General features: G+C 54.1%; 1 protein-coding gene across 5 annotated transcripts in view; it reads left to right on the top strand.

The window, feature by feature from the left end:
* The first annotated feature begins 942 nt into the window (after positions 1 to 942).
* Positions 943 to 23,743, top strand: part of Tpst2 (tyrosylprotein sulfotransferase 2) — a 41,236-nt gene continuing 18,435 nt past the window's right edge. For 3 of the 5 annotated variants that reach the window (XM_052167526.1, XM_052167527.1, XM_052167528.1), the window contains exon 1: positions 943 to 1,037. Coding sequence is in view for 1 of the 5 variants with exons in the window: in XM_052167525.1 (XP_052023485.1) it covers positions 18,243 to 18,292 (50 nt within the window). In the remaining 4 variants the exon portion in view is untranslated. Of the gene's footprint in view, positions 1,038 to 18,088; positions 18,293 to 23,743 lie in introns of those variants that run through there. The other 2 variants (XM_052167529.1, XM_052167525.1) reach the window with 2 other exon arrangements.

Below are 23,743 nucleotides of genomic sequence, written 5' to 3'. Positions count from 1 at the left end.
TGTTCCTTGCCTTGTCTGGCTTGTATATGCATTAGTGTTAGTTGTAACTAGTATAGAGATGCATTACATTTAGTTTAGTACAGGTTTGGGGGATTCTGTTTCACAGCACTCTGGGAGGTGCGTCCTTGCATGATGTGGGTCTGTCATGGAACTCAGGTCATCAGACTTGGAGGCAAGCGCTGTTACCCATTAAGCCATCTCTCAAACACCAGGATTTTATTTTCAATACTTATTTTTATTACTGTGTGCCAAGGCACTCGTGTGGAGGTCAGGAACACCTTCGTGGAGTACGTTCTACTCTTCCGCCTCTGCACAGGTTTCAGGGATTGCAAGCATCTTGACCAAACGAGCCATCTAATGTATTTCAAACTGGTAACACACACACACACACACACACACACACACACACACACGCACGCACACGCACACGCACACGCACATGCACATGGTGTAAACAGAGGCTATAGACGACGCAGTGAGAGGCTAGCCTGCACCCTCTCCTTTACTCTGCACATCTTGGGCTGGCTCCTCTCTGGGACGCAGTCCTGTGCCTACACTGAGGGACAGCCAGCCCTCTGAGCGTCTGAACGCCAGCCTAGTGACTGCGCCCTTGTGGATGCCGTGCAGAGGAGGAACGCCCTGCGTAGTTAAAGGAGCCAGAGCAGCAAGCTCTAAGCGGCAGGAGCTCCGCCCCCGGGGAGGAGATGGGGCAGGGCAACGAGGGAAGGGGCGGGCTCTCTTGGCCACACCCCTTGCGTCACGGCGCCAGAGGGGCAGCTAGGGGGATGGAGTTTGGCCGAGGCTTGCGTGCAGGCAGGGCTTATCTGGGTCCCGCCCCCAATCCTCCGGGCAAGCCTGGAATCCTCCCGCGCGGCTCAAGCGATAGGTGGTAGGGGGCGTGGTCAAGTGATAGGCGACAGGGGCGTAACCACAAGTGGCTCCGCCCCTTGCGTCACGACACGCGGCCCCGCCCCTCACGGCGCCTCCCTGGCGGCCGGCAGGGAGCCGGAGTCTGCGCGGGCGCCGATTTGGGCACGGTAGGTGGCAGCGGCCTCGGCCAGTACCGGGTCAGAGCTGCGTGGCGCGGTCGGGACGGTGGGCGGTGCGGACAGGCCTGGTCTCCGCGGGAAGACGCGCGTGGCCTGGAGCCCCACCCGCGCGGCGCCGCGGGGAAGTTAACTTGCGGAGGTCGCGGCCCACGGTGGTTCTTAGAATGCCGTAGATCTCTCACTCTGCCCTGTTTGCTTGCTTCCTGCTTCACACGTGGGGAAACTGAGGCCTGGGCGGTCATGTGCCTGGCGGCTAGGACTCGCAGCCAGGACGGAGCAGAAACTCTCCCGTGGGGTTCCGTTCGCGCGCGCGCGCGCATGTGACCCTCATCCCCCACCCCAGAGGTGGCCGCCCCCTGTACCCCGTTCTCCCGGTGTCCACACTGTTCCTCGCCCTCCCCACCTCTTGTTTCTTTCATCCTAGGAGGGTTCCCCGATGTTAGTTAGGCCCAGCTTCTGCATTGGGGCAGATCGGGCTGGGGAGGCTCTGGCTTAGTATTGGGGACATGCCCTTTCTCCAGCCTCTGTTTCCGGGCATGCAGAACTGGGTTTGTTTCGTTACCCTGAAGAAGCTGTTAAGTTATTCGTGAGTACCCACCTCGGCTCGGCTCAGCTCGGGCTTATCCATTTACCATATCTTGTTTTAAAAACTGCATCTGAGGATTTTGTAACAGTTTTTCTTAGGGTCTGATCCACTAACCATCCAACTCACCCTTTGGAAGTAAACTCTAGGTGGTGGGTCTTTAGGATGCTCACATTACGCACTGATCTTCGTTGTCTACTTTTAGAACATTTGTACATCCCCAAAGCAGCAGTCACTATCCCTCTACTCCCAAACCTTTTTCTCCAGGTCCCTGGCCACCTTCCTCTAGACTTACTGTCTATGAATTTCTCTTCTCTGGATAGTTTTGTGTATAGTTCCTCATGTGCATAGTATTTCCTAGTGTGGATATACCGTGTGTGTGTGTGTGTGTGTGTGTGTGTGTTGTCCATTGGCTTGCAGATGGACAGTAGGTTGATGTTTCTTTATGGCCCTGATTAGTACTGCTCCTGGGAATGCCACACACCTGTATTTCTTGACGTATGCATGTTTTCAGTTCTGCCTAAATATTTAACCTAGGACTGGGGTCCTTGGGCTTTTAAAGTCTAACCAATGGAGGAGCTGCCAAACATCCAGTGTGCCTTACCATGTATGTGATGGTTGTGATGACATTTGTGACCAGGTCTCGTGTAGCCCAAGCTGACCTTGAACCCCAGGCTCTCCGGTTTCAGCCCTGGAGTACTGGAGTTAGAGAGGCTTGTGCCACTTGCCTGTCTTGAGGGTTCCCATAATCCTGAATATGTTTAGTTTTTTCTGAAGCAGTCAGAATCTGCCTGGCTTCAGTGCATTTGTTATAAATGATTTCCTAGTTCATTAGTACCCTGAGGGGCCCTGCATGTCATCCTGGCTACCCGGGACCTGCGGATAAGAAGCAGTGGTGAGCAGATTTGTGGTTGACAGCTTCAGTACCTGCTGGAGTTGGGGCCTGGACCTGCCCACCCTCCTTTTCCTGTGCTGGGTGAGGTGAGGTTACAAAAGAGACAGTCTGCGTGCTTCCCACAGAAAGGGAGGTAGAGGGTGTGTGCGCGCGTGTGTTCATGCGTGTGCGCCTCTGTGTGTGTGTTCGTGTGGGTGTGTGTTTGTGTGCGTGTGCGTGCTCAGTCAAGTGTGTGTGTATTGAGACAGGGTCTCCTGTGACTCGAGGTAGCCTTCATCTCACTATGGAACCAAAGATGACCTTTAACTTCTGATCCTCCTCCCTCCACTTCCTGAATGCTATTTAGGTGTGCATTGTGATACCTTCTGTATTCTGGGCTGGGGTGAACCCCAGGACTTCTGGCATGCTAAGATAGCATGCTGCCAATAGAGCTGACTGCATTCCTTTTATAATTGTTTTGGGTGGTGTGCGTGTCTACGCACATGTAGGGTCTGGGGAGGCCAACGGTTGATGTGGGTTGATGTGCGGTGTCTTTCTCTGACAAGCCCCATCTTGTTTTTTGAGACACAGTCTCTCACTTAACTCAGAACTTGTCATTTTGCCTAGACTGGCCAGCCAGGGAGCCTCTGGGACTCTCCTGATTGTAACTCCAACTCTGGGATTGCAATACATGCTGCTGAGCCCTGACTGACTGACTGACTTTCTTTTTCTTTTCTTTTCTTTTCTTTTCTTTTCTTTTCTTTTCTTTTCTTTTCTTTTCTTTTCTTTTCTTTTCTTTTCTTTTCTTTTCTTTTCTTTTCTTTTCTTTTCTTTTCTTTTCTTTTCTTTCTTTGAAACAAGGCCATGCTGTGTAGCCTTAGCTGGCCTGGATCTCACAGATATCTGCCTGCCTCCTAACCGCCGGAATCAAAGCCTCAAAGCTGTGTACCACCACACCCAGCCTTTTCCAGGTATGCTGGAGACCCAGTCTCTGGTCCGCAGGCTAGCCTAGCATGATCTCTTACCCAGTGAACTATTTCCATAGCCTTGAGCTACATTCTTGAAGGGAGTCTGATTTCTGAACGTCAGTCCAGGTTTCTGGTAGTTACCTGTTGCAGGGTTTAAAACAGCATTGCCCTGCAGGTCCTGGTCCCCAGTTCCAGCATGGCGTCACCTAGCTATGACTGGTGACAGAACTGGGGTGCGGGTGGAGCAGAGCCCCAGGCATTAGGTGTAGTTCCGCCATTCTCCACAAGTTCTTTGGTGAGGAGAGCAGTCTAGAAAGTGAGCTCTCTGGGCCTTGTGGGGACGGTGGATGGAAGCACATCCTCAGAGCTCAACATGATGGTATCTTGAGTACCAGAAAGCCGCCAGGGCATTGTGAGTGTATTTGTAGCCAGAGTGTGGGTTGTATGGCTTCATAGTGTATCTTCTCCAGCTCAGGTATGATTTGGGTGACTTTGATTTGCCAAGTGACCTTGCAGAAGTTCCCCTGAGCAGAAGTCTGTACTTGCTCGTACCATCCAAGTCTCGCTGCCTGTGAGGCGCGTGCGCCACGGTGGACCGTAAGCAGCCAGAGCCAGACATACCACAGAGGTCTGGGATGCCCCTCTCCCCCATCCCAAGCTGCGGGCTGAGGAGGAATTGTGGGCATGAGTCATTTGAAATTGCTGGAGGGCTGGGCCAAGGCCCCAAAATTGCAGTGGAGGACAAAGGGGGGACAGACATTACCGCTGAGAAGATGGCAGCTGGTGACCCGGCTGCCAAATGGATGCTTATATATGCCAGGCTGGTTTGTGGCAGAAAGACGGCAAGGTCAGAGAACTGGCACTGCCTGTTAGTATCGCCGCTCCACTCAGAAGCCAGGCCTGGAGCTGCTGCTCTCTCCCTCTGGGCTGAGTTTGCAGAGCAGAGTCCAAGTGGCTGCTCCCTCCTGGGGATGGGGGGAATGATGTCATAACAGTCCAGAGTCTGCCCTTTGCAAACCCCAGTGATGACAAACCTGGCTGAATCTACAAGGCCCGCCGAGTGCCAGCCATTGGCCTCGATGCTTACGGCCCGTAACTCCGTCCTCCTGACAGCAGAGGCACAGAGCACAGAGGCCCCAGCGGTTGCTGCTGCAGGGTCTACGGGGTCATCCAGCTGCCAGGCTGGAGACAGATTTGAGGCCAAGGCTGTCCTCACTGTTTACCAACCTTCCTCTCTCGTTTCCTTTTGTAAGGCCTGGCACGTGAGCCCCTGGGCTCAGCGGTTACGAGTATTAGCCACTCGTGTGCACATTCGTATCTGTCTGTCTCACTTCCCCAGTGAGAAGGCAGGCCTTGAAAAGTCCTGGAGGCTCACAAGCCCCAGCTCCCTCCGATGGATGGCTGTGATATTGGGCAAGGCGCTTCCCCCTCTGGGCCTGTTCTTCCTACTAAAGGAGGGGCTCACTGCCTGCCTGCAGGTTTTGTGTAGCTCCCTGGTGATGTGGCTTTCGTAGGTTGGAGAGTTGGCTTTGTAGTTACACGGGAATTGAACCTAGGATCCTATGCATGCTGGGTGGGTTCTCTCCCATTGAACTGCAACGGAAGTCTACTCTGTTCATTTTGAGATGAGGTCTTTTTTTTTTCTCGAGACAGGCTATGTGTAGCCCTGACTGTCCTAGAACTCACTCTGTAGACCAGGCTGGCCTCGAACTCAGAAATCCACCTGCCTTTGCCTCCCAAGTGCTGGGATTAAAGGCATGCACCACCACTGCCTGGCAACTTGAGATGAGGTCTTACTAAGTTGCCTAAGCTGGCCTAGAACTCTCCTTGTAGTCCAGACTGACTTTGAACTTTCAATCTTCCTGCTTCAGCCTCCTAGGAGTTAGGACAACAGGCCTGTGTCACTGAGGCTGCTGTTCTGGTTTTAACTGAACTGGCATTCAGACATTTGTAGAGGAAACTTACAGGCCCAAACTGAGTTCCCGAGGCTCTGTCAGGTGTCTTGGGCTGTCCTGATCTGGCCCCAATGTTACATTCAGGACTGGCCCCAGGAGTCTGACCTGGTATAGAAAAGGCTTCAGGGTTTTGAGGGTGGCTACGGGCCTTCCTTGTGTTTTAAAACCATCCCTATCGCTTAGCACTTTTAAAATCTATTTTATATCTTCCTTGATGTTCTTCAAATGCATCCTGGCTCTGCTGCCCTCAGATGTTCCTCAGATGTCTGTGGAGCATCTCACAATCCCCAAGTCACAGAGAACCTTCTTGACGGGTTCAGCTCTGGCCTAAGCCGGTATGAAACAGCAGAGGCCAGCCGAGGGAGGCCCAGCTGTGTCTCAGCACTTGTACTGCTGGCTCTGGGATGCGTGAGTCTGAAACGCGGGGACAGCATCCTCTCCCCCTGCTCTGTCCTCAATAGCGACATACCTCCTGTTTCCCAAACTCCAGGCTGGCAGCCTGTCAGTCGCCAGAAACCACAGGAGCTTGATGTAGGCTGTTGGTGGAGGCAGCCGGCATACGTGGGGCCTGGAGAGAGGCAGCTCTGTACCGCTGTACAGGCCCCGCCCTGCTGGGCCAGAAGACACTGAACGCTCGGGAGCCGTGTCTGCCATGAGGGCACATTGCAGCTCCCTGGGGAGGGGCTGCTACCAGATCCAAAAGCAACGAGGAAAAGTAACAAGGGCCCCTCATTCTAGGGACCCGAGAAGTTGGTTGCTTGACATCAGTGTGCCCCACCCCTGTGCTGCTTTCTAAAGAGCACATTTGAAACAGTGACGTCCTAGACCCTAGACTCAAGGTCCTACCCCACACCTTGTTCTGGGAGCAGAGTCATACTGGGCCAGGGACACCCTGTGCTCGCTGCCCTCCACTTGTCTCTGGCTGCCAAATCACAACTGAGCACAAGCGTTCCCTTATCTTTTCTCTCTTTCTTTCTTTCTTTTAAAAGATTTTATTTATTTTATGTATATGAGAATACTGCAGCTGTCTCCAGACACACCAGAAGAGGGCATCTGATCTCATTACAGATGGCTGTGAGTCACCATGTGGTTGCTGGGATTTGAACTCAGGACCTCTGGAAGAGCAGTTGGTGCTCTTAACCACTGAGCTATCTCTCTAGCCCCTCCCCTATCTTTTCTTCTCTGGTTTTCAGTTACTCAGTGGGCTGGAAATATTAAGTGGAAATTCCCAGAAACAGGCCGTTGTAAGTGGTGTGATGGAAACTTGAGGACCTGGACTTGGCTGGTCTCCTGTATCCGCAGTGTATACGCTGCCTGCCCACTAGATACTCCCTATCTGCTGTGATGGACGTGGTCAGTATTTCAGAAGGCTTAAGTAACCTGACTTTACTCAGTCATATCCCCAAAGCACAAATGTGTTACTCTCCTGCTGGCCCTATTTTATTGATCAAACCCTATCACAGATGGGTGCATAGGAAAAAAAGCATGGTATGTATGAGGAAACCGTGCCTAGTCCGGCTTCTGCCGGGGTCTCTTGGAACATCAGGGGGTCTGTAGTAGTGAGGAGAATGAGATGGGACCCCGGCGCTCCAGTCTTTGGAAAGTTGGCCAGCCCTTGTTCTGTAAATACTAGTGATGGTGATATTGTCTACGCACCTTCTAGACTTAGCTCTTAATGTAGATTCTTCTTAGGTCAGCTCCGTCGTGCGTAGTGCTGTGGGTTCCTTCCTTATACTGGGTGCTGGCTGGAGTCCCTGGGGAGGAACCAGGTTGAAGCAGGTTGTGTGGTTTGAGGTGGATTGGGTGGTCAGCCTGACATGCTGTCACAGAGCCCAGAGCTGCTTCTGAGTTGCTTTCTGTCTGCCTGAGGCAGGTAGAAGGCCTTTATCCCTTCTCCCACAACAGTTCACAAATGTGTGCAGGTCACAGTGGAAGTTGGGGGCTGTGATGGAGGGATGTGGGGTTGAGGTGGGGGTGCAGTGGGGAGTGGCAAGGCCACCCCAAAGCCGTCAGAGAGCCAGGCTCTTTGGGGGTGTGGAACAGATGGCATAGTCAGGCATCCTGGAGGAGGAGCTGGAGGAGGAGCTGGAGGGCAGAAGAGGGGCAGGCTTTGCAGGGGAGAGAGCTGCACCTGTGAGAGCTGGCAGGCGAGGCCTGTGGCCTGGTGTGTCTGCTCAGTGCAGAATCCACTGTGTTTGTGGAGCATCGAGTGGGTGGGGTGGAGTCAGGGGTCAGGGACATGTGCTTTAAAATTGGAGGCAGTTTGAGTTCAGTCACAGGTGAGCCTCAAGTACCAGGCTGGACTGTGCCTGGTCTCAGAGTATCAGGAACTGACCACAGGAGGAAGGAAATCATTTTTAAAAGACTTGCATTGCTTCATAAGTGAAGAACCAAGAATAGAAGGATCTAGTGTCGCAATAACCCTCCTTAGCATGGAACTTGAGGACCACCACAGGCGCTGGGGGCTCTGTGCCTGGGAAGTTCTGTCTGTGACAGCTCCTTTTCTCCAGTCCCTTCGACTCTCTTAGATAACTCTGGGCAGAGGCTGCCTACCCAGAGCCTTTCTCAGAACGAGTGTCTTCACTCCGTCCTGTGTCCTCCATGTGTGTCTGTCTGACATCAGAAATTGACCTCTTGCTATCTCTCTACCCATGTTTATCTCTGCCCCTGCTCCTCCCCCCTCCTGTGTGTGTGTGTGTATACAAATGAGGAGGCCTCAGAGGGACATTGGGTGTCTGCCTGTGTTCTGTCTGCATCTTAGTTTATGAGAAAGTGTCTCTCACTCACCACTCTCAGTAGACTGGGAAGGCAGCAACTCCCAGGAGACATTTCTCATCACTCATCACCGCAGTGCTACGTTTTTAGATGTCACCAGCTTACCTTGGTTTTTATGTGGGACTTGGGGATTTAAACTCAGGTCCTCTTGCTTGTACAACAAGCACCGACCTTATCTATGGAGCCATCTCCCCGGCCCTCCCCCGTCTCTACCTGTGCCTGCCGCCCACCAGTCTCTCCTGGTCGCCATCTTGCCCATCTGTCTCCACTCCCTCATCTCAGTGCCTGCTCCCACTGCTGTCGCTAGTTGTCTTCTTCATCTGTCTCCCCAACTCTCATCCCTCTGCCCTGCCTCTCTTGCTCACACACACACACACACACACACACACACACACACAGCCCTTTCCCTCTCTCACTTCCTTCGACCCAGAGTAACATCTGCCACCAGTTCCGTTCAGATCCTTCTCTTGGAGCTGTGCAGGGTGTTGATGTGGCCTTCTCCAGGCCTCCCCTCCTTCCTGCCCAGGGCTGTGGAAGGAAGAGGAAACCCCAGCTGGCCTCGATAGGGACACGGTGAGGGAGGGCAAGGCTACTCTAGTCTGACAGACTCCTGTACTCAGTGCATGGGTTACTAATCCTCAGGACCCCTGACACCCACACACAGTAGGTGCTTTTTAAAAAAAAACTCTTCTATGGTGCCACAGTGTTGCCTTTACCTCTCTGCTCAAGCATATAGTAGGCCCACTGCGCGGTGACAGCAGCAGCTCCTGGTCTTCCTCCTCCTCCTCTTTGGTGGGGGCAGGGTTTCCTCTGTTTAGTCCTGGCTGTCCTGTAGATCTGACCTCTGACCAGCCTGAACTCACAGAGACCCGCCTGCTTTTGTCTCCTAAAGCACGTGCCTCCACACCCAGCTCATATCTGGATGAAGAGTTTGGAGTCTGAGGAGAAAAAAAGTGTTAAAAGCTAGGGCCAAACCCTTTCTTTCCTGCAGGGGGAAACTGAGGCCTGAGACTAAATAAACAACGTGCCTAGTGTTGGAGTGAAGAGTGGGGAATGGGAATGGAAAGTGGAGCTTTCTCATGGGTGGGAGAGAGGCCAGCCAGGCTGTCCAGGGGAAAGGCCTCCTGGGAGGGGAGACCCACGACCCCACCCACCCCACCCCACCCCACCCCAGCGGATCTGGGCCACATGCTCTATGCTGGGCTCTGGTAAGGATGCTGGGGTGGGCCACTGCTTCCCTGTGCCTGCTCCATGCGGCCAGAGACATGGTTCAGCAGGGAGTCAGCTCCCGGTCTTCACTCCCAGCAAGTGTCCAAGAGCTGCACTGGTGCCACTGGGGACAGGGGCCACTGCGGGCACTGGGGCGCCCATGGAAGAAGACCCCAACCCCTCTGCCTCTTCCTGCTAAATCTTTTCCCCATGGGTTGGTCCTCTCTGAGATGGTCCTGGAGGTTCCCTCAGAGCCCAGCTGTGCCTCACTGTCCCCACTGCATCCTCTACAGAGACCGCTGCTCACAAGGTCGCAGGCTGTCTTGTCCCTGACTCCTTGGTCTCAGCTGTCTCTCCTGTCTTGGCACCGACCCCGACTTGCCAGGTGTTTCCTGTTCCAGCTCTCCTTTCTGCTGCTGCCTCTTTATCTGACCCTTGAGTTCCCCAGCATCCGACTCATCCGGCCTTCACTGACCCTGTGAAGGTTGCTGGGGACATCACCCTTAGCTTAGTTCCTTGCTGTGATGACAGAGAAGGAACCCCTCTTCCTCATTCCGCTGTGTGGGAGCTCTCAGGCCAGGTCCAGGGCCCATCTCTAAATTCAGGTTTTGCAGTTTGGCATGGTGAGGCCTTTGGTTGTGAAAGGTATCGCCTTATTCCCTCTTGTTGCCATGAGAGGACACCTTCCCCCCTTCCCCCATACAGCCTAAGGAAGTGTTTGTTTTCGCTACAGGTTGAAGGACCAGCTGGTAGTGTGGAGATGTCCTAGTGGAGCAGTGTGAAGTGGCTGGTCACACTGTGTGTGGTGTGAAGTGGTGTGCTTACACTGCTTTCTCCATTTCACTCACTCCAGGACCCCAGCCTGTGGGATGGTGCCCCCACACTCAGGTCTTAACTGCTCAGTTGACCCAGTCCAGAAACTTCATCACAGATGTGCCCAGCGGCCTGTCTTCCTGGGGGTTCTCAATCCTGGCAAGTTGATATATCCGCCCTCAGAAAAGAAGAATGTTACTCCTGGCCCTCTGGGCTTTGTGGAGGACTTTGTAATGCAGCTGAGCCCTGCCTCAGACACCCCACAATGCAGCTGAGCCCTGCCTCAGACACCCCACAATGCAGCTAACTCCACCTCAGGTATCCCACAATGCAGCTGAGCCCTGCCTCAGGCACCCCGCAATGCAGCTAACTCCACTTCAGGTATCCCACAATGCAGCTGAGCCCTGCCTCCAACACCCTGCAATGCAGCTGAGTCCACCCCGGGCACCCCACAATGCAGTTGACCCTGTCTCAGGCACCCCACAATGCAGCTGGCCACACCTAGGGCACCCCACAATGCAGTTGACCCCGCCTTCGGGTACCCCATAATGCAGCTGATCCCCTCAGGCACCCTACAATGCAGCTGAGCCTGCCTCAGGCACCCCACAATGCAGTTGACCCCTCCTCAGGCACCCTACAATGCAGCCTTGAGTACCCCACAATGCAACTGAGCCCACCTAGGGCACCCCATAATGCAGCTGAGCCCGCCTGGTACCAGACACCCAACAGCACATGGTGCAGACCTTGTCCCCCTCCCCTTGGAGAACTGACGTGCTTTGGAGAAGGGTAGCCACCAAGGGGCTAGTGAAGGCGCTGGTGTCCTAAGAAGGAGGAGGAGGTATCGGGAGCAGGCTGGGGTGGCCACGCTTGGGTGCACAAGGGTCACTAGGCTGTCGTCACTTGGGAGAGGAGGCAGCAGGGGAAGGCCTGGAAAACCAGTATCACTGCTCGGGCAGAATGGCTCATACGCCAAGTCACAGTGCACACAAAATGCACACAGGCGCTTGATGTGACCAGCCCTCTGTTGAGGACTATCTGGGAGCCCGTGTCCCCTCTGCCTCCTGGTGGTGCTTTTACTGTCCCAGCTGCAGGTGGTAGAAGGGTGCCTGGCCTTAGGCCACTTGTCTGGGAAGGAAGAAGGCACAGGATTCAAACCTGGATTCTCGCTCTGCCTGAGTGTGGGCTCAGGCTGCAGCCCTGCCCTGCTGTGCAACCACAGGAACCAGGACTCACAGGATGCACGGCTGCCTGCCTGAGGGAGGCTGAGGTGGCTGCTGTCCCACATGCAGGGTGGGTGTGGGGTACCACACATTCCAGAGCGTGGGACACCCCACTCTTACCCACTGTTTTCTTGTTTTCTCTTGGATCGGAGCTTCCTCCTCTCTGTGAGGACAAGGACCATCCAGGAGAAAGGCTATGGAGGACTCAGTTGCTGGGTCTGTCTCTAGCCAACTCTTGAGTCCTCTGTGCTCAGAGTCCTGCAGAGCTCTGACCGAGGGCACCCTGGACAGCAGTCTTGCCTTTTCTGGGTGTTCAGTGGCATTGGGACCTCTTGAGGACCCACAGGCAGCTGGGTGGAGGAGCGCTGAGTGGGACTGCTTGACACTCACAGAGTGTGTTCTCACGGTTCCCGAGGATTGGGTTCTCCCATTCACAGACAAGGAGACTGAGGCTTAGCAATGCTAAGGAACCCTGCCTGGTGGCATTTGACTGTCTGGAAATGGCCAGAGCTTTCCATAGACCCCCTAGCCCTTAGGAAAAGACCTCCACCCACTTCAGATCTACCCTGTGCCTCCTGGGACTTAGCTAAGTGTTCTTGTTCTGAATGGTTTGGGAATGTAAGAGACCCTCTAACTTGTCTCTTTTGTTGTCTAGGAACAGGGGAGGAGGAGGGGCCCACAGTTTGTCTGAGAAGGAGCTGGAGCTAGAAGGGCAGGAAATGGCCCCAGTAGGTGCTGTCTCAGAACTGAATCTACTGTGTGTGTGTGTGTGTGTGTGTGTGTTGTGGCCCAGGTTAGCCTCATATTTGCTATGTGACCTCATATTTGCTGGTCTTGAACTCCTGAATCTCTTACCTCAGCCTTCACATATTGGGATTTTAGATATAGATCATCACGCCCAGTCTTATCTGATAGTTGTGACTCCCCTGCCCACCTGCCCTACTCGCCACCCCTACCCTGTAATAACAAGTCCGAGATCCTCTCGAGATTAAAGCCCAGTGCCACTTGGCTGAACCACAGAGGAGACAGAGCCCATCCTGTTGGGACCATTACACCCAACAGAAGTGTCGCTCACTCTGCATTTGTTCTTGTCTGGCCTGTCCACTTCTTGGCCACAGGCGACTGCAAAGCCTTACAACAGTGAAGTGCTGGACTTGAAGCCACACCCCTTGAGGCGTGAGGAAGGGGAAGTTAGCCGGAGACATTCTAGGTAAAATGTGCCTTGTAACCCCAGAGCTTCCTGTAAATGCACTCTAGAGTGCGCTTCCTGTGTGGAGCACAGGTGCACCTCCTGAGGAGGGAGGGAGAAGGAGAAGGGGGGGGAGAAAGGGAGAGAGAGAGAGAGAGAGAGAGAGAGAGAGAGAGAGAGGAGCCGACCGACCCCAGCCCTCACCTGGAGCCTCCTTGGAGAGCAGGAAATAGAGTTGGCTTAGTCATGTGAGAGCCTAAAGTCTGAAGATCACGTGGGGCTTTAAGTAGGCACTTGTGTGGATGCTGAGGTCCGGAAGGTCTGTTGTGTGCCTGTCGCTTGAGTCAGGCTGTGATTAGAGACATCCTGATGTGTGGTAGTGAGGTTTAAACAAAAAAAAGCAATGTATTGGCTGTGGGAAAAGGGAAATACAACTACCTTCCGTGTCTTGGCCCTCTGGTCTCTGTCTCTGTCTATCTCTGTCTCTTTCTGTCTCTCTATCTCTGTGTCTCTGTCTCTCTGTGTCTCTGTCTCTATCTCTCTCTCTCTCTCTCTCTCTCTCTCAGATATCTCCATGGAGTTCCCTTTAGGGCAATACTCTCCCCAGTCACAGCTCTCTGTAGCTCTGCTGCCAGCTTACCTGTCTCAGCCAGAACACAGCCACATCCCCAGAAGTTCCCGAAAGCCCCCAAGGAGTCATGTCCACCCACAGTGAAACCGCTAGGCTGTGCCACTGGCCAGGCCTTGTCTGCCTTCCTGGGCTTGGGGTCCGCAGATGTCCATACTGAGGAGGAGCTGGGGCAACTGCTGTGTGTGAGGCCTTTGCTCTCCTGTTTCACAGATGAGAAGACTGAGGCCCAGAGACAAGAAAGCAAACAGGACACGTTCTCCAAGGCCTCTTTCTCACGGATCTCCTTCCTTCCCTAACTCCCTGGTGTGTAAGGACAGTCAATGAAGTGCCCTCAAACACACGGATGGGCCTCTAAGGGTATCCCGTGTAGAAAGAGAGAGGGAGGGGCTGGAACCTTGTCCAGCCCTCAGCCCACGAGACTGAGGAACAGCAGGGCCAGGGTAGTTGTCATGGAAAATGAGACAGTGTTGGGGTCTGCTTAACCTGCGCTGAGTGTCTGGGCTGCTTGAGGAAGGTGAAGCTTCCGGGGAGATAACCGGGGTGCATGTGGACAGCTGGGACTCGGCGAGACAGCGTCAGCTCAGACAGCCCAGGAAACAGCAGTAGGTTATGGTTCCTGCAACACAAGTGCCACCGTGCTTGGCTTCAGGTGCTGCTGATCTGGGAACCTGACCTCCAGGCTCCCTGTTGTTACCTTGTTCCCCTGTCTCCTGGGTTGTCCTGGGTTGGCTCCCCCTACCAGCTCTGTGGCTGCTGCCTCTAGGAGGCCTGCATGTCTAGCCCTTACCTTCATCCTCTAGAAGATCCTGTGGAAATACCCAGTCTGTTTCCATTGACCTGGGCAGGTCATATGTCCAGCCTGGGCCACCTCTGTGGAGCATGCTTAGGAGGGTACATGGTGCCCTCAGGCTGGCAGAGGAACCCCCACTCGGGCTGGAGGTCTGGTCCTTGGTAATGCTTGGATCTGAGGCGGGAACTTCAGAGTCAGTGTATACCAGTGCCTGTAGGGACTGGGTCTCCGAGGGACCGTGGTAGTGGAGGGAAGTGGGTGGAACCTGAGGAACAGGGTGGAAACACAGGAAGGAGGCACGTGGGTGGGGCTCACAGAGCGCTGGTGTGTCTGGATTCCAGTGTTCTCCCACAAGGAAGCTAGGACAGGAGATTGGAGCCCAGGCACTTGAGGGGGTAAGGGGCTGTGGATTGGCCCTCATGGAGGGACTTTGGTGTTTTCTGGCTTTGGAGGATCATGGGGCTCTGACAGAGTGTGGGGTGAGACCTTTGCTTGGCGTTATCTAGGAAGGCTCAGAGTCCCAGACAGGGAACATGGAGTTCCCCACCGATTGCAGATATAGGTGAATGATCAGAAAACTCCCAGAGAGGCCAGCGAGTGGCTCAGTGGGTAAAGGGGCTTGCTGCCAACCCTGACGACCCAAGTTTGATCCCTAGGACCCACGTGGTGAAAGGAAAAAAAACTTTTGCAAGTTGTCCTTCGACCTCTACAAGCATACCGTGGCATGCATGCCCTACTACACAAATAAGTATATATAATAAAAATTAAGTTAAAATTAATTAATTAATTAATTAATTAATTAAATTAATAAATATATATATAATAAAAATTAAGTAAGCCTAAGAGAAGGGGAGAGGGGAGAAGTTACAGGAAAGGTCACTGGGTCAACCAGGTGATGGCTTGAAGACATGTAGGCCCTGGTCCCAGGCCCTGAGGGGGTCGGCATGTTTGTGTGTACACACACACACTCTCCTGGGTGTGTAAATAACAGCAAGGAGCCAGGCAGCTGGGGGGGGGACTGAGCCAAGGGGAGGCCTCTGGGGGGGGACCTGGGTGGAGGCCAGAGTCATGGTGTGGTAGCACAGGCCAAATGTTGACCGCCGGCATCTTCCTGAGCCGCCCTCTCTACCTTACCTGCTGCAGTGAGCCAGGATGACAGCAGGAGCGTGCAGGGATCCTGTGCGCTCTCTCAATCTCGGGGTTACAGAGGCAGACCGCCGTGCCCGGCATTTCACACGCGGGTGCTGGGATCTGAGCCCAGGTCCCCATGCTTGGACACTGAGCCGTCCTGCCCGGTGTCTGCCCCTCTCACTGTCTCTCTCTCCTTTTATCCGGCTGACTGCTTCTTGTTCTCGGGACCCTAGCTGCTCCTGAGAAAGCAGCTGAGCAGACTGGGCAGAATTGGAGGCTGAGGGCAAGGGGTCCTGGAGGTTGAGGTCACCAGGGAACACCTGTGCCTTGTCCCTTCGTCCTGGGGTAGCAGTGAGGATAGGCAGGCAGCGGGCCCACAGGCTGCTGGCCCATAGCTGTTTTATGGAGTGAGTCTGGAGTCAGTGCCAGGCTTTGGTTTGGGTGACATGACCAGGAGCCTCAGCGTGTGTAGCCTCCGTTCCTGGCATGGAATGAAAGAGAAGAGAGCCTGTGTGTCCCTCCATGACGACCAGGAAAAAAGGCTGCCAGTGCCACGTGTGCCCAGCAGTACCACACCTCAGCCCCTGTGACCCCCAGGCACTGAGGGTACCTTGCATTTCATGGTCTGATCCTATCATGTGACTGTCTGGTGTCTTCCTCTTGGCCAACTAGGCCATGTTTATTGATCTGTGTTTGTTCATCCCGTTGGTGACAGGCACCCAGGTTGTTCCCAGCAGAGCTTGCTGGGAGCACTCAGTACGTACACCTTGGGGAGCACTCAGTACGTACACCTTGGGGAGCACTCAGTGCATGCACCTTAAGGGGACACTCAGTATGTGCACTTTGGGGAGCACTCAGTGCATGCACCTTGGGGGGGACACTTAGTGCGTGAACCTGGGAGGGACACTCGGTGTGTGCACCTTGGGGGGACTGGGTTGATACAATTCTGATGGATGCATCCTTTACCAGGGACAGCTCTGGGTGGCTGAGGAGTGTCACATCAGTATGCGGGTCTGTGATCCTGCAGACTTCCCACAGGCCGTTGGCCTACAGCTGGTTTATGAGGTGTGGATCTGGGGTCAGTGCCAGGCCCATGGGCAGCATAGCCAGATGAGCAGGCGTCGTTCACCCGCACACCATGGAGCCAGAGAGTTCTGTTAGTGCCATGTCCACACTTGCTGTAGCCGTTGTTATCTTCAGGCACAGAGATCCCATGGTACCCTTAGCCCGTTTCCCTGATGGGAAATACTGAGTCCTGGGTGTCTTGCTCAGCTGCCAGTTTGGACAACCATTGTCTCTTTAACCCATTTGTCTGCTAGGTTACCTCTGCCTGGCCAGTTTCCTCGAGCTCTCTATAGATCCTGGACATGCATCGCTTGCATGATGTGACACGAATCTCTCTCTCTCTCTCTCTCTCTCTCTCTCTCTCTCTCTCTCTCTCTCTCTCTCTCTCCTACCCGGCATCATCTGATCAGCAAGAAGCAGAAATGGGAGTTTTGAGCTTTTGAGTCATTGATGTGCCAAGCCTAGAGGTGTGAGGCAGTAATTCCGGATGCTCCAGAGACTGAGGCAGGAGGATCAGGTCTAGGAGAGCTCAGTGTATGTGGAACCTTTGAGGCACCAGATGCTCAGCAGTAAGTCTTATGGTGTCTGAGCACTAACCGGCGTTTTGCCTGATGTCGGTCTCATTGTTGAGATGTGCCGGAGGCATGAGGTGGACACCAGGTGCAAAGATCTTTGTAATTAAATTGGAAGAGTAGACCCCAGCCTGGCATGGTGCGTGCACCTGTGACGCTGGCACTCGGGAGGCCAGGGAGGGAGGTGCTGAGTCGCAGGCCAGCCGGGGCTATGGTAACCTTGTCCTAGTGAAAGGAAGAAAGAGGCAAAGAACCAGCTCAGGAGTGACTGTTGGCTGTTAGCGAGAGTGTTTTGTACACCTTGAACTGGGAGTTGAGTATGTGGCTTACATGTTTCTGCACAGTGCTATTGGGAGTTACAGAGAGATGGTGGAATGCTCTGGAAAGGTGCAGGGCAGGCAGCGTGGCTGGGTGGGGTTTGGCACCCCCACCTTCATCCCCCCCCCCCTCGCTAACCATGCTTTCCAGGATCCACCTGTAGCGTCACCTCACCCAGGTGGCTTCCTCCCAGGCTGGAGAGCTTGGCATGCCGTCACCTCATTAGATGTACTCTTCAGGAGCATTCAGATCCTCCGCGGTGCAAGGTGTTCCGGGGTGTATGGAGCCCCGTAGGGTGTGTGTGTGGAGTGTTCTGTCTTCCTCTCTGACCTCTGGTTATATCCCACGTCACTTCTAGGGATGCTGCAGCACAGAGAGGTTCGGCAGCTTGCCCAGGGTCACACAGCTACATGGACAGAATTCTGAGCTGGAATGCTGGCTTTATGGGCTGAAGCCCTATCCTATCCATCCCTAAAATTTCTCTGTATTCATCAGGGAGTGTACCTCTGAGAGTCTCAGTGTCCCCATCTGTTGAGCTGGGGTGCAGCAGTGTTCACTTAATGTTGTACAGCTGTTTTAAGTAGTGAGGTAGTGCCATACTGGCCCAAAGGCCCTCGTGTTTACTGACTGACTCCGAGTGCTCATCCTCTACAAGAGAAACTGAGGCTGTACCATGCTGCAAAGCATAGCTGAGGTCCCAAGGGTGCCACCTATTTCCTCGTCCCCCCCCCCATCCTGTGTCACCCACACACCACCCTGTGTCAATTATAAAGCATGGGAGGCAGACTTGCTCTGTGCCCAGCTGGTTCTCAGTCCCGCATGACTGGGCATCAACAGACACAGGGCAACCCGACTGCTGGCACCCAGATGCCCAGCCCAGAGGCTGTCTCCTCCCTCGGGAACTCTCTGTCATTTGCTGAGTTTCCATGATTTCCTGTTCTTAGAAACTCTGAAAGCCAGAGTGACCAGGCCACTAGGCCACCTCGGGGACCTTCTGGGGCCTAGATCCAGAAGCCATAGGCAGCAGGGGACTTGGAGGTAACTGGCTCCCGGCAGCTCGTCCAGACACCTCCTTCAGCCTAAATCGCCACACCTGGCAAATGGGGGGACTCTCCAGCTTGATGAAGATGTCACAGCCAGGCAGTCCAAGGTTGGTGCTGACAGAGCCGGGCTGTGGTGGGAGGGCCGGGTGCCTTCGTCATCTGTGCGGTAGGGGGCGAGCCCGCTGCAGCCTTGGGTCCTTCTGCATGGAGCCAGCAGGGCTTCTGGTGTGCAGATGTGTGGGGCTGATGAGGCGCAGACCCAAGTCCTCGGAGTGGGAATCACATGAGATTCCCGACATCCCAGCCTTTGCTTCTGTCCAGCAACTCCCTGAGGCGCCTGCCACACAGGGGGCACAAGAACAAAGTACTTTTAATAGGTGGGTTGAACATCAAAGACAGAAGGAGCCTAAATGCCCTCCAGGATGGCTTTGGCCAGCTGAGTGGTGTGTTGGCTGGGAGGGTGTGGGAACACTTGAGAAGCACTTGTGGCTCTGTGTGTCCTGTCCCTCGAGTGCGGATCTGTGTGTCCTGTCCCTCCGAGTGTAGATCTGTGTGTCCTGTCCCTCTGAGTGTGGATCTGTGAGTCCTGTTTTTCCGAGTGTGAATCTGTGAGTTCTGTCCCTCCGAGTGTAGATCTGTGTGTCCTGTCCCTCCGAGTGTGGATCTGTGAGTTCTGTCCCTCCGAGTGTAGATCTGTGTGTCCTGTCCCTCTGAGTGTGGATCTGTGAGTTCTGTCCCTCTGAGTGTGGATCTGTGAGTCCTGTCCCTCTGAGTGTGGATCTGTGTGTCCTGTCCCTCCGAGTGTGGATCTGTGAGTTCTGTCCCTCCGAGTGTAGATCTGTGTGTCCTGTCCCTCCGAGTGTGGATCTGTGAGTCCTGTCCCCTCTGAGTGTAGATCTGTGTGTCCTGTCCCTCTGAGTGTGGATCTGTGAGTCCTGTTTTTCCGAGTGTAGATCTGTGTGTCCTGTCCCTCTGAGTGTGGATCTGTGAGTTCTGTCCCTCCGAGTGTGGATCTGTGAGTTCTGTCCCTCCGAGTGTGGATCTGTGAGTCCTGTCCCCTCTGAGTGTGGATCTGTGAGTTCTGTCCCTCTGAGTGTGGATCTGTGAGTTCTGTCCCTCCGAGTGTGGATCTGTGAGTTCTGTCCCTCCGAGTGTGGATCTGTGAGTTCTGTCCCTCTGAGTGTAGATCTGTGTGTCCTGTCCCTCTGAGTGTGGATCTGTGTGTCCTGTCCCTCTGAGTGTGGATCTGTGAGTCCTGTCCCTCCGAGTGTGGATCTGTGTGTCCTGTCCCCTCTGAGTGTGGATCTGTGAGTCCTGTCCCCTCTGAGTGCACTGCTTCTCATAGTCACTTTACTACTGGGCTCTGGGCTGGAGTGGGGCCTGGCATGCAGCAAGTGTCCAAGCAGTGTGTACCCAACCGTGGGTTGACAAGCAGTGTAGACAACCTTGCTTTTCTGTTGCCTGTAAACAACTTGTTTTAGTGCTGAGAGCCGTCTACCAGCCTCCAAGGGTTGAAGCGTTGAAGATCCTTTTGTGTAGACCAGAGCTCAGAGGGAAAACAATTCCCCCAAGGGTGTCCAGACTACCCCTGCAGGATCCTGGGCCTCCCGGGCCTGCCCCCGAGGCCCTGTGGCCTGCCTCCAGCCTCTTAGGTTTCACTGTTTAGTGTTCACGGGCCCACTGGCACTCAGGAAGGAGGCAGGCTGCAGGTGGTGGGGTGTTGCCCGTGGGAGCTATGCTGTACTTTTTACCCAGGGTTCTGGGAGGATCCAAGGATGGAGAGCCTGCGCAGGATCTTGGCAGACAGGTGCCCCATGTTCCTTCACTCCACCTGACTCTTACTGTGTCTCCACAGTCTAAATTTCCCTTCTTGTGTCTGCTGGGTTGTCATTGTGTATCCTGCAAAAGGGGCCTTCTGCAGAGAGTAGAAGAATTCCAAAGTGCTTGGGCATTTTGTGTTTTAGGTTTTGACCATTAATTTTCATTGAACAACCTTAACTCTGAAGTTTCAGCTGCTCCAAAATTGGAAACTTTGTAACAGAGTTTTGTTGGCACTCAATAGCTCTTAGATTTTGTGGAATATGGTAACAGACACCTGTCAACCCTAACAGTCATAAGGCTGGGACTGAGTTTAACTAACAAGGCCAGCTTGGGTTACTCAGAAGATCTTGTCTCAAATAAACAATCAGAGGGTTTCAAAGTTCTGGACTTTGATATTAGGAATGTTTGTCCCACATGAATAATAGTAGTGATAACATTAGTGAGGAGGGTAGTGATAGCATCCAGAGTCCCTACTATGTGCCCAGCATGGAGGGTGGGAGGAAAGGGATAGCATCCAGAGTCCCTACTATGTGCCAGCATGGAGGGTGGGAGGAAAGTGATAGCATCCAGAGTACCTACTATGTGCCTACCATGGATGGTGGGAGGCCAGTAATAGCATCCAGAGTACCTACTGCATGCCCAGCGTAGATGGTGGGGCTGCACTTGGTTGGCACCGTGACCCTGCTGCTCTCCTGAACACCCTCCCTAGTCACTACTTGTGTATTTCAGGATCCAAGGTCATAAAGCCTGGAAGCAAATCCAGAAGTCACGGGTTTGACTTTCCCACTCATCCATCTGTTTACATAAATGGTACAAGATCTCAGGTGACACAGGCTGGACTCCAGCTCAGCATAGCTGAGAGTAATGCCAGACTAAGGCCCCTCCTGCTTCTATCTCCTGAGACAGCCGCAGTTCATACCTGTGCACCGTTGCACCTGCCTGCTTGGCAAACACTCTACCAGCCACAGCACATCCCCAACCCTGTGTCCTTTAAGGTAGTGGGTGGGTTAGGATGGCAGACACAGGCCCTGTGTAGAGCAGGCTTCCTGTAGAGAACACCATGCTCTCCGGTGGCAGCGGGCGGCAGCCGCAGCCACAGCAGCAGCAGGTCCTGAGGTCTCTGTGATAAGAACTTCCCTCCCACACACTAGCTGTGTATGTTACTTAACTCATCCCTAATTGAACGTGATAGCAGGTTGATGGTCCTGCCACATGTTAATCATCAGATCAAGCCTCCAAGACAGGCTAGCCTCAGGGTGCAGACAGGGAAACTGAGGCTGCTTCTACTGACTGCCCTCCCCTCTTCCGGCTGGACCTTGGCAGAGCTACATGTGATCCCAGCCTGTCCAGACCCTTTCCCTGTGCCCTGAACCCTAAGCCTCATGAACCACAGCCCCCGGGGTCCTTGTAATTACCATGTGGCATTGTGGGAAAGAAACAAGCTGAGAGTGCTGGCCAACACAGACAAGCCCCGTGGGCGAGCTAGGGTGGGCATGCTGATGGGAGCAGCCCCTCCCAAGAGGAGAGCCTACCTCAAGGAAAAGCCCAGCCCAGATTCCTGGCAGATGTAGACCCCCTGACCTGGTGCTCCACAGTCAGAGGGTGACCTGAATCTGCTGCTGGTATGCCAGGGGATGCTCGCAGGGTGAAGGGCACTGTCCCTTGGGGTATTCAGGGTGCAGCCTACAGCCACTGTACCCCCTCCAATGATATGGCTCTGTTATCTGGGGGAGGACAATACGTCTCAGGCAATCTCACCCACTCCGCTCTGAGTCACAGAGAGGAAGGAGACGGGGATCTGCCTGACCCTCCCTGGGGTACCGAGTGACTCAGGCTCCAGCAAGTGAGAGGTGTGTTTCACTTCCCAGCCTCTGGTCTGAGGAGGACTCAACTCTACAGACATGGGTCCAGCCCCTCTGTGCTTGTCAAATGTGGATCATAGACGGGGTGGACTCAGTGATGACCATCTTCTCAGCAGGCATGGGCTGGTTCAGGCCCACCTCTGCAGAAACAGCAAATGTTATACAAGGTACCAGTTCAGGCACCAGGTTACAGGAGGTGCAGACTGGGGAACTCGGGCTTCAGCCTTCTTTTAGAAGCCTCATAGGGAAACGGGGTTCCAGGAGTATGGGTTCCAAAGAGTCCCCCGGGGTTTGAGCCCACTATTTCTCACTGTGGGCTGCAAAATGTTGTTCTGCTCATCCCCAGACTGAAGTCCACAGACTCAGAACTTTCACCGGTAGCTGGACTGAGGCCACTGCCCTCAGGACACCTCGGGGCAAGCCTGTGTGTTCCTTAGGGTGCTGTTCTCTCCTGTGCCCCCAGGTGCCCCGCAGTGAGTTTGGAGGCAGCAGTCTCCAAGCCTGGCCCAGGTCAGGCCTTGCTTTAGTCCTGACTCTAGTGGAGGTATTCACCCTCTCTGAGCCTCCTGGCCCTCATCTGTGATTGGGTATCAAACACCATCCTCACAGAGCTTGAGGGAACTCACTGAGTGAACCAGGCTGCCTGGAGCTCAGACCTGCCTGCCTCTGTCTCCCGAGTGCTGGAGTTAAAGCACTTGAACCTTCGAGAGTAGCCTATGAGTATCTTAAACTGGGTTGTACTAAAGTCGTGATGCTGTGCCCTTGAAACCATCTTGCACATGTGTGTCCCACTCTGTGTGTGGAGATAGCCGGTGGTGGTGGTGACTCAGATGCCTTGCCCCAGTATCTTCCACTCAGCCCTATGGGTGAGAGATGCAACACCTCTTTCACATGGGGTAGAAACTGAGGCCCAGAGAGGCCAAGTGATGCTCCCAGGATCTGCAACAGAGCAGCTCTCCTATTGCTACCCCTCCCCATCCCTGCCTGGGACTGTCAGTCTGTCCTCTGCCTCTGTCACCCTTCTTTGTTGATGGTGGACTAACATGTGTCTCGTCACCCCTCCCTGTAGCTGCTCGTGCAGAGCCTGTGGTCAGACTCGACCCTGAGGTCATTTCACTCTTGAAGGTGCAGGCTGACCCGGGTTGCCAGTAAGTAGAGGAGACACAGAGGGGAAAAGAACTCCATCTTATCTAATGGCTCCATGTTGGTGACACATGTGTGGCACAAGGTGCGTGTGTGCCACCAAGAGAAGCCTGGTGTGTCTTCCTGGCACATTCCCCTGACCTTAGATCTGCTCACCTGGCTGATGCATTTCAGTCTTACTTGGTTTTTCTCAGTGGATACACTGTTGCTCCCTGAGTCTTCTTAAAGCCTCTGTTACATTTCTGTTACATTTATACCACTCTGTTACAGGTGTCTGTCTCCGTAAAGCCTCTGTTACATTTTTGTTACATTTACCACTCTGTGACAGGCGTCTGCAGATTGCAGAGGTGGGGGGGGGTGTCCTGTGGATTGGACAGTTTTAGTGCTGGGCTGCCCCACCCCTGCCTGGGTGCCAGCCTCTGATCTCTTGTCCCCTTACAGAGGCTGCCTGTGCATAGGGCTGTCTAGGAGGCCTGTGTGCTGCTGGCTGCTGCTTTGCTGTGAGGTGCGTCTGTCCTTATATCAGGTGTTGCTTCTAGGCTGCCCTGTGTGTGGTGTCCTCTCCTGGCTGACCCATGTACTATCTTGCCCCATGTCTACCTGGGCTTCTGCTCTGCTGGCTGGATCTCACCTGTGGGCAGGCTCCTGTCTGTGCTCCAGTATAATGCTCACAGTGGCCGTCACTGCCATAGCCTGACCTCTGCATCGTCCTCAGAACAGCTGCCACCTTCA

Source organism: Apodemus sylvaticus, chromosome 22 (genome assembly GCF_947179515.1).
Source record: "Apodemus sylvaticus chromosome 22, mApoSyl1.1, whole genome shotgun sequence".
Lineage (NCBI taxonomy): Eukaryota > Metazoa > Chordata > Mammalia > Rodentia > Muridae > Apodemus > Apodemus sylvaticus.
The sequence above is the reverse complement of the archived record's forward strand: the minus strand, read 5'-3'. Positions and strand labels throughout refer to the sequence as shown.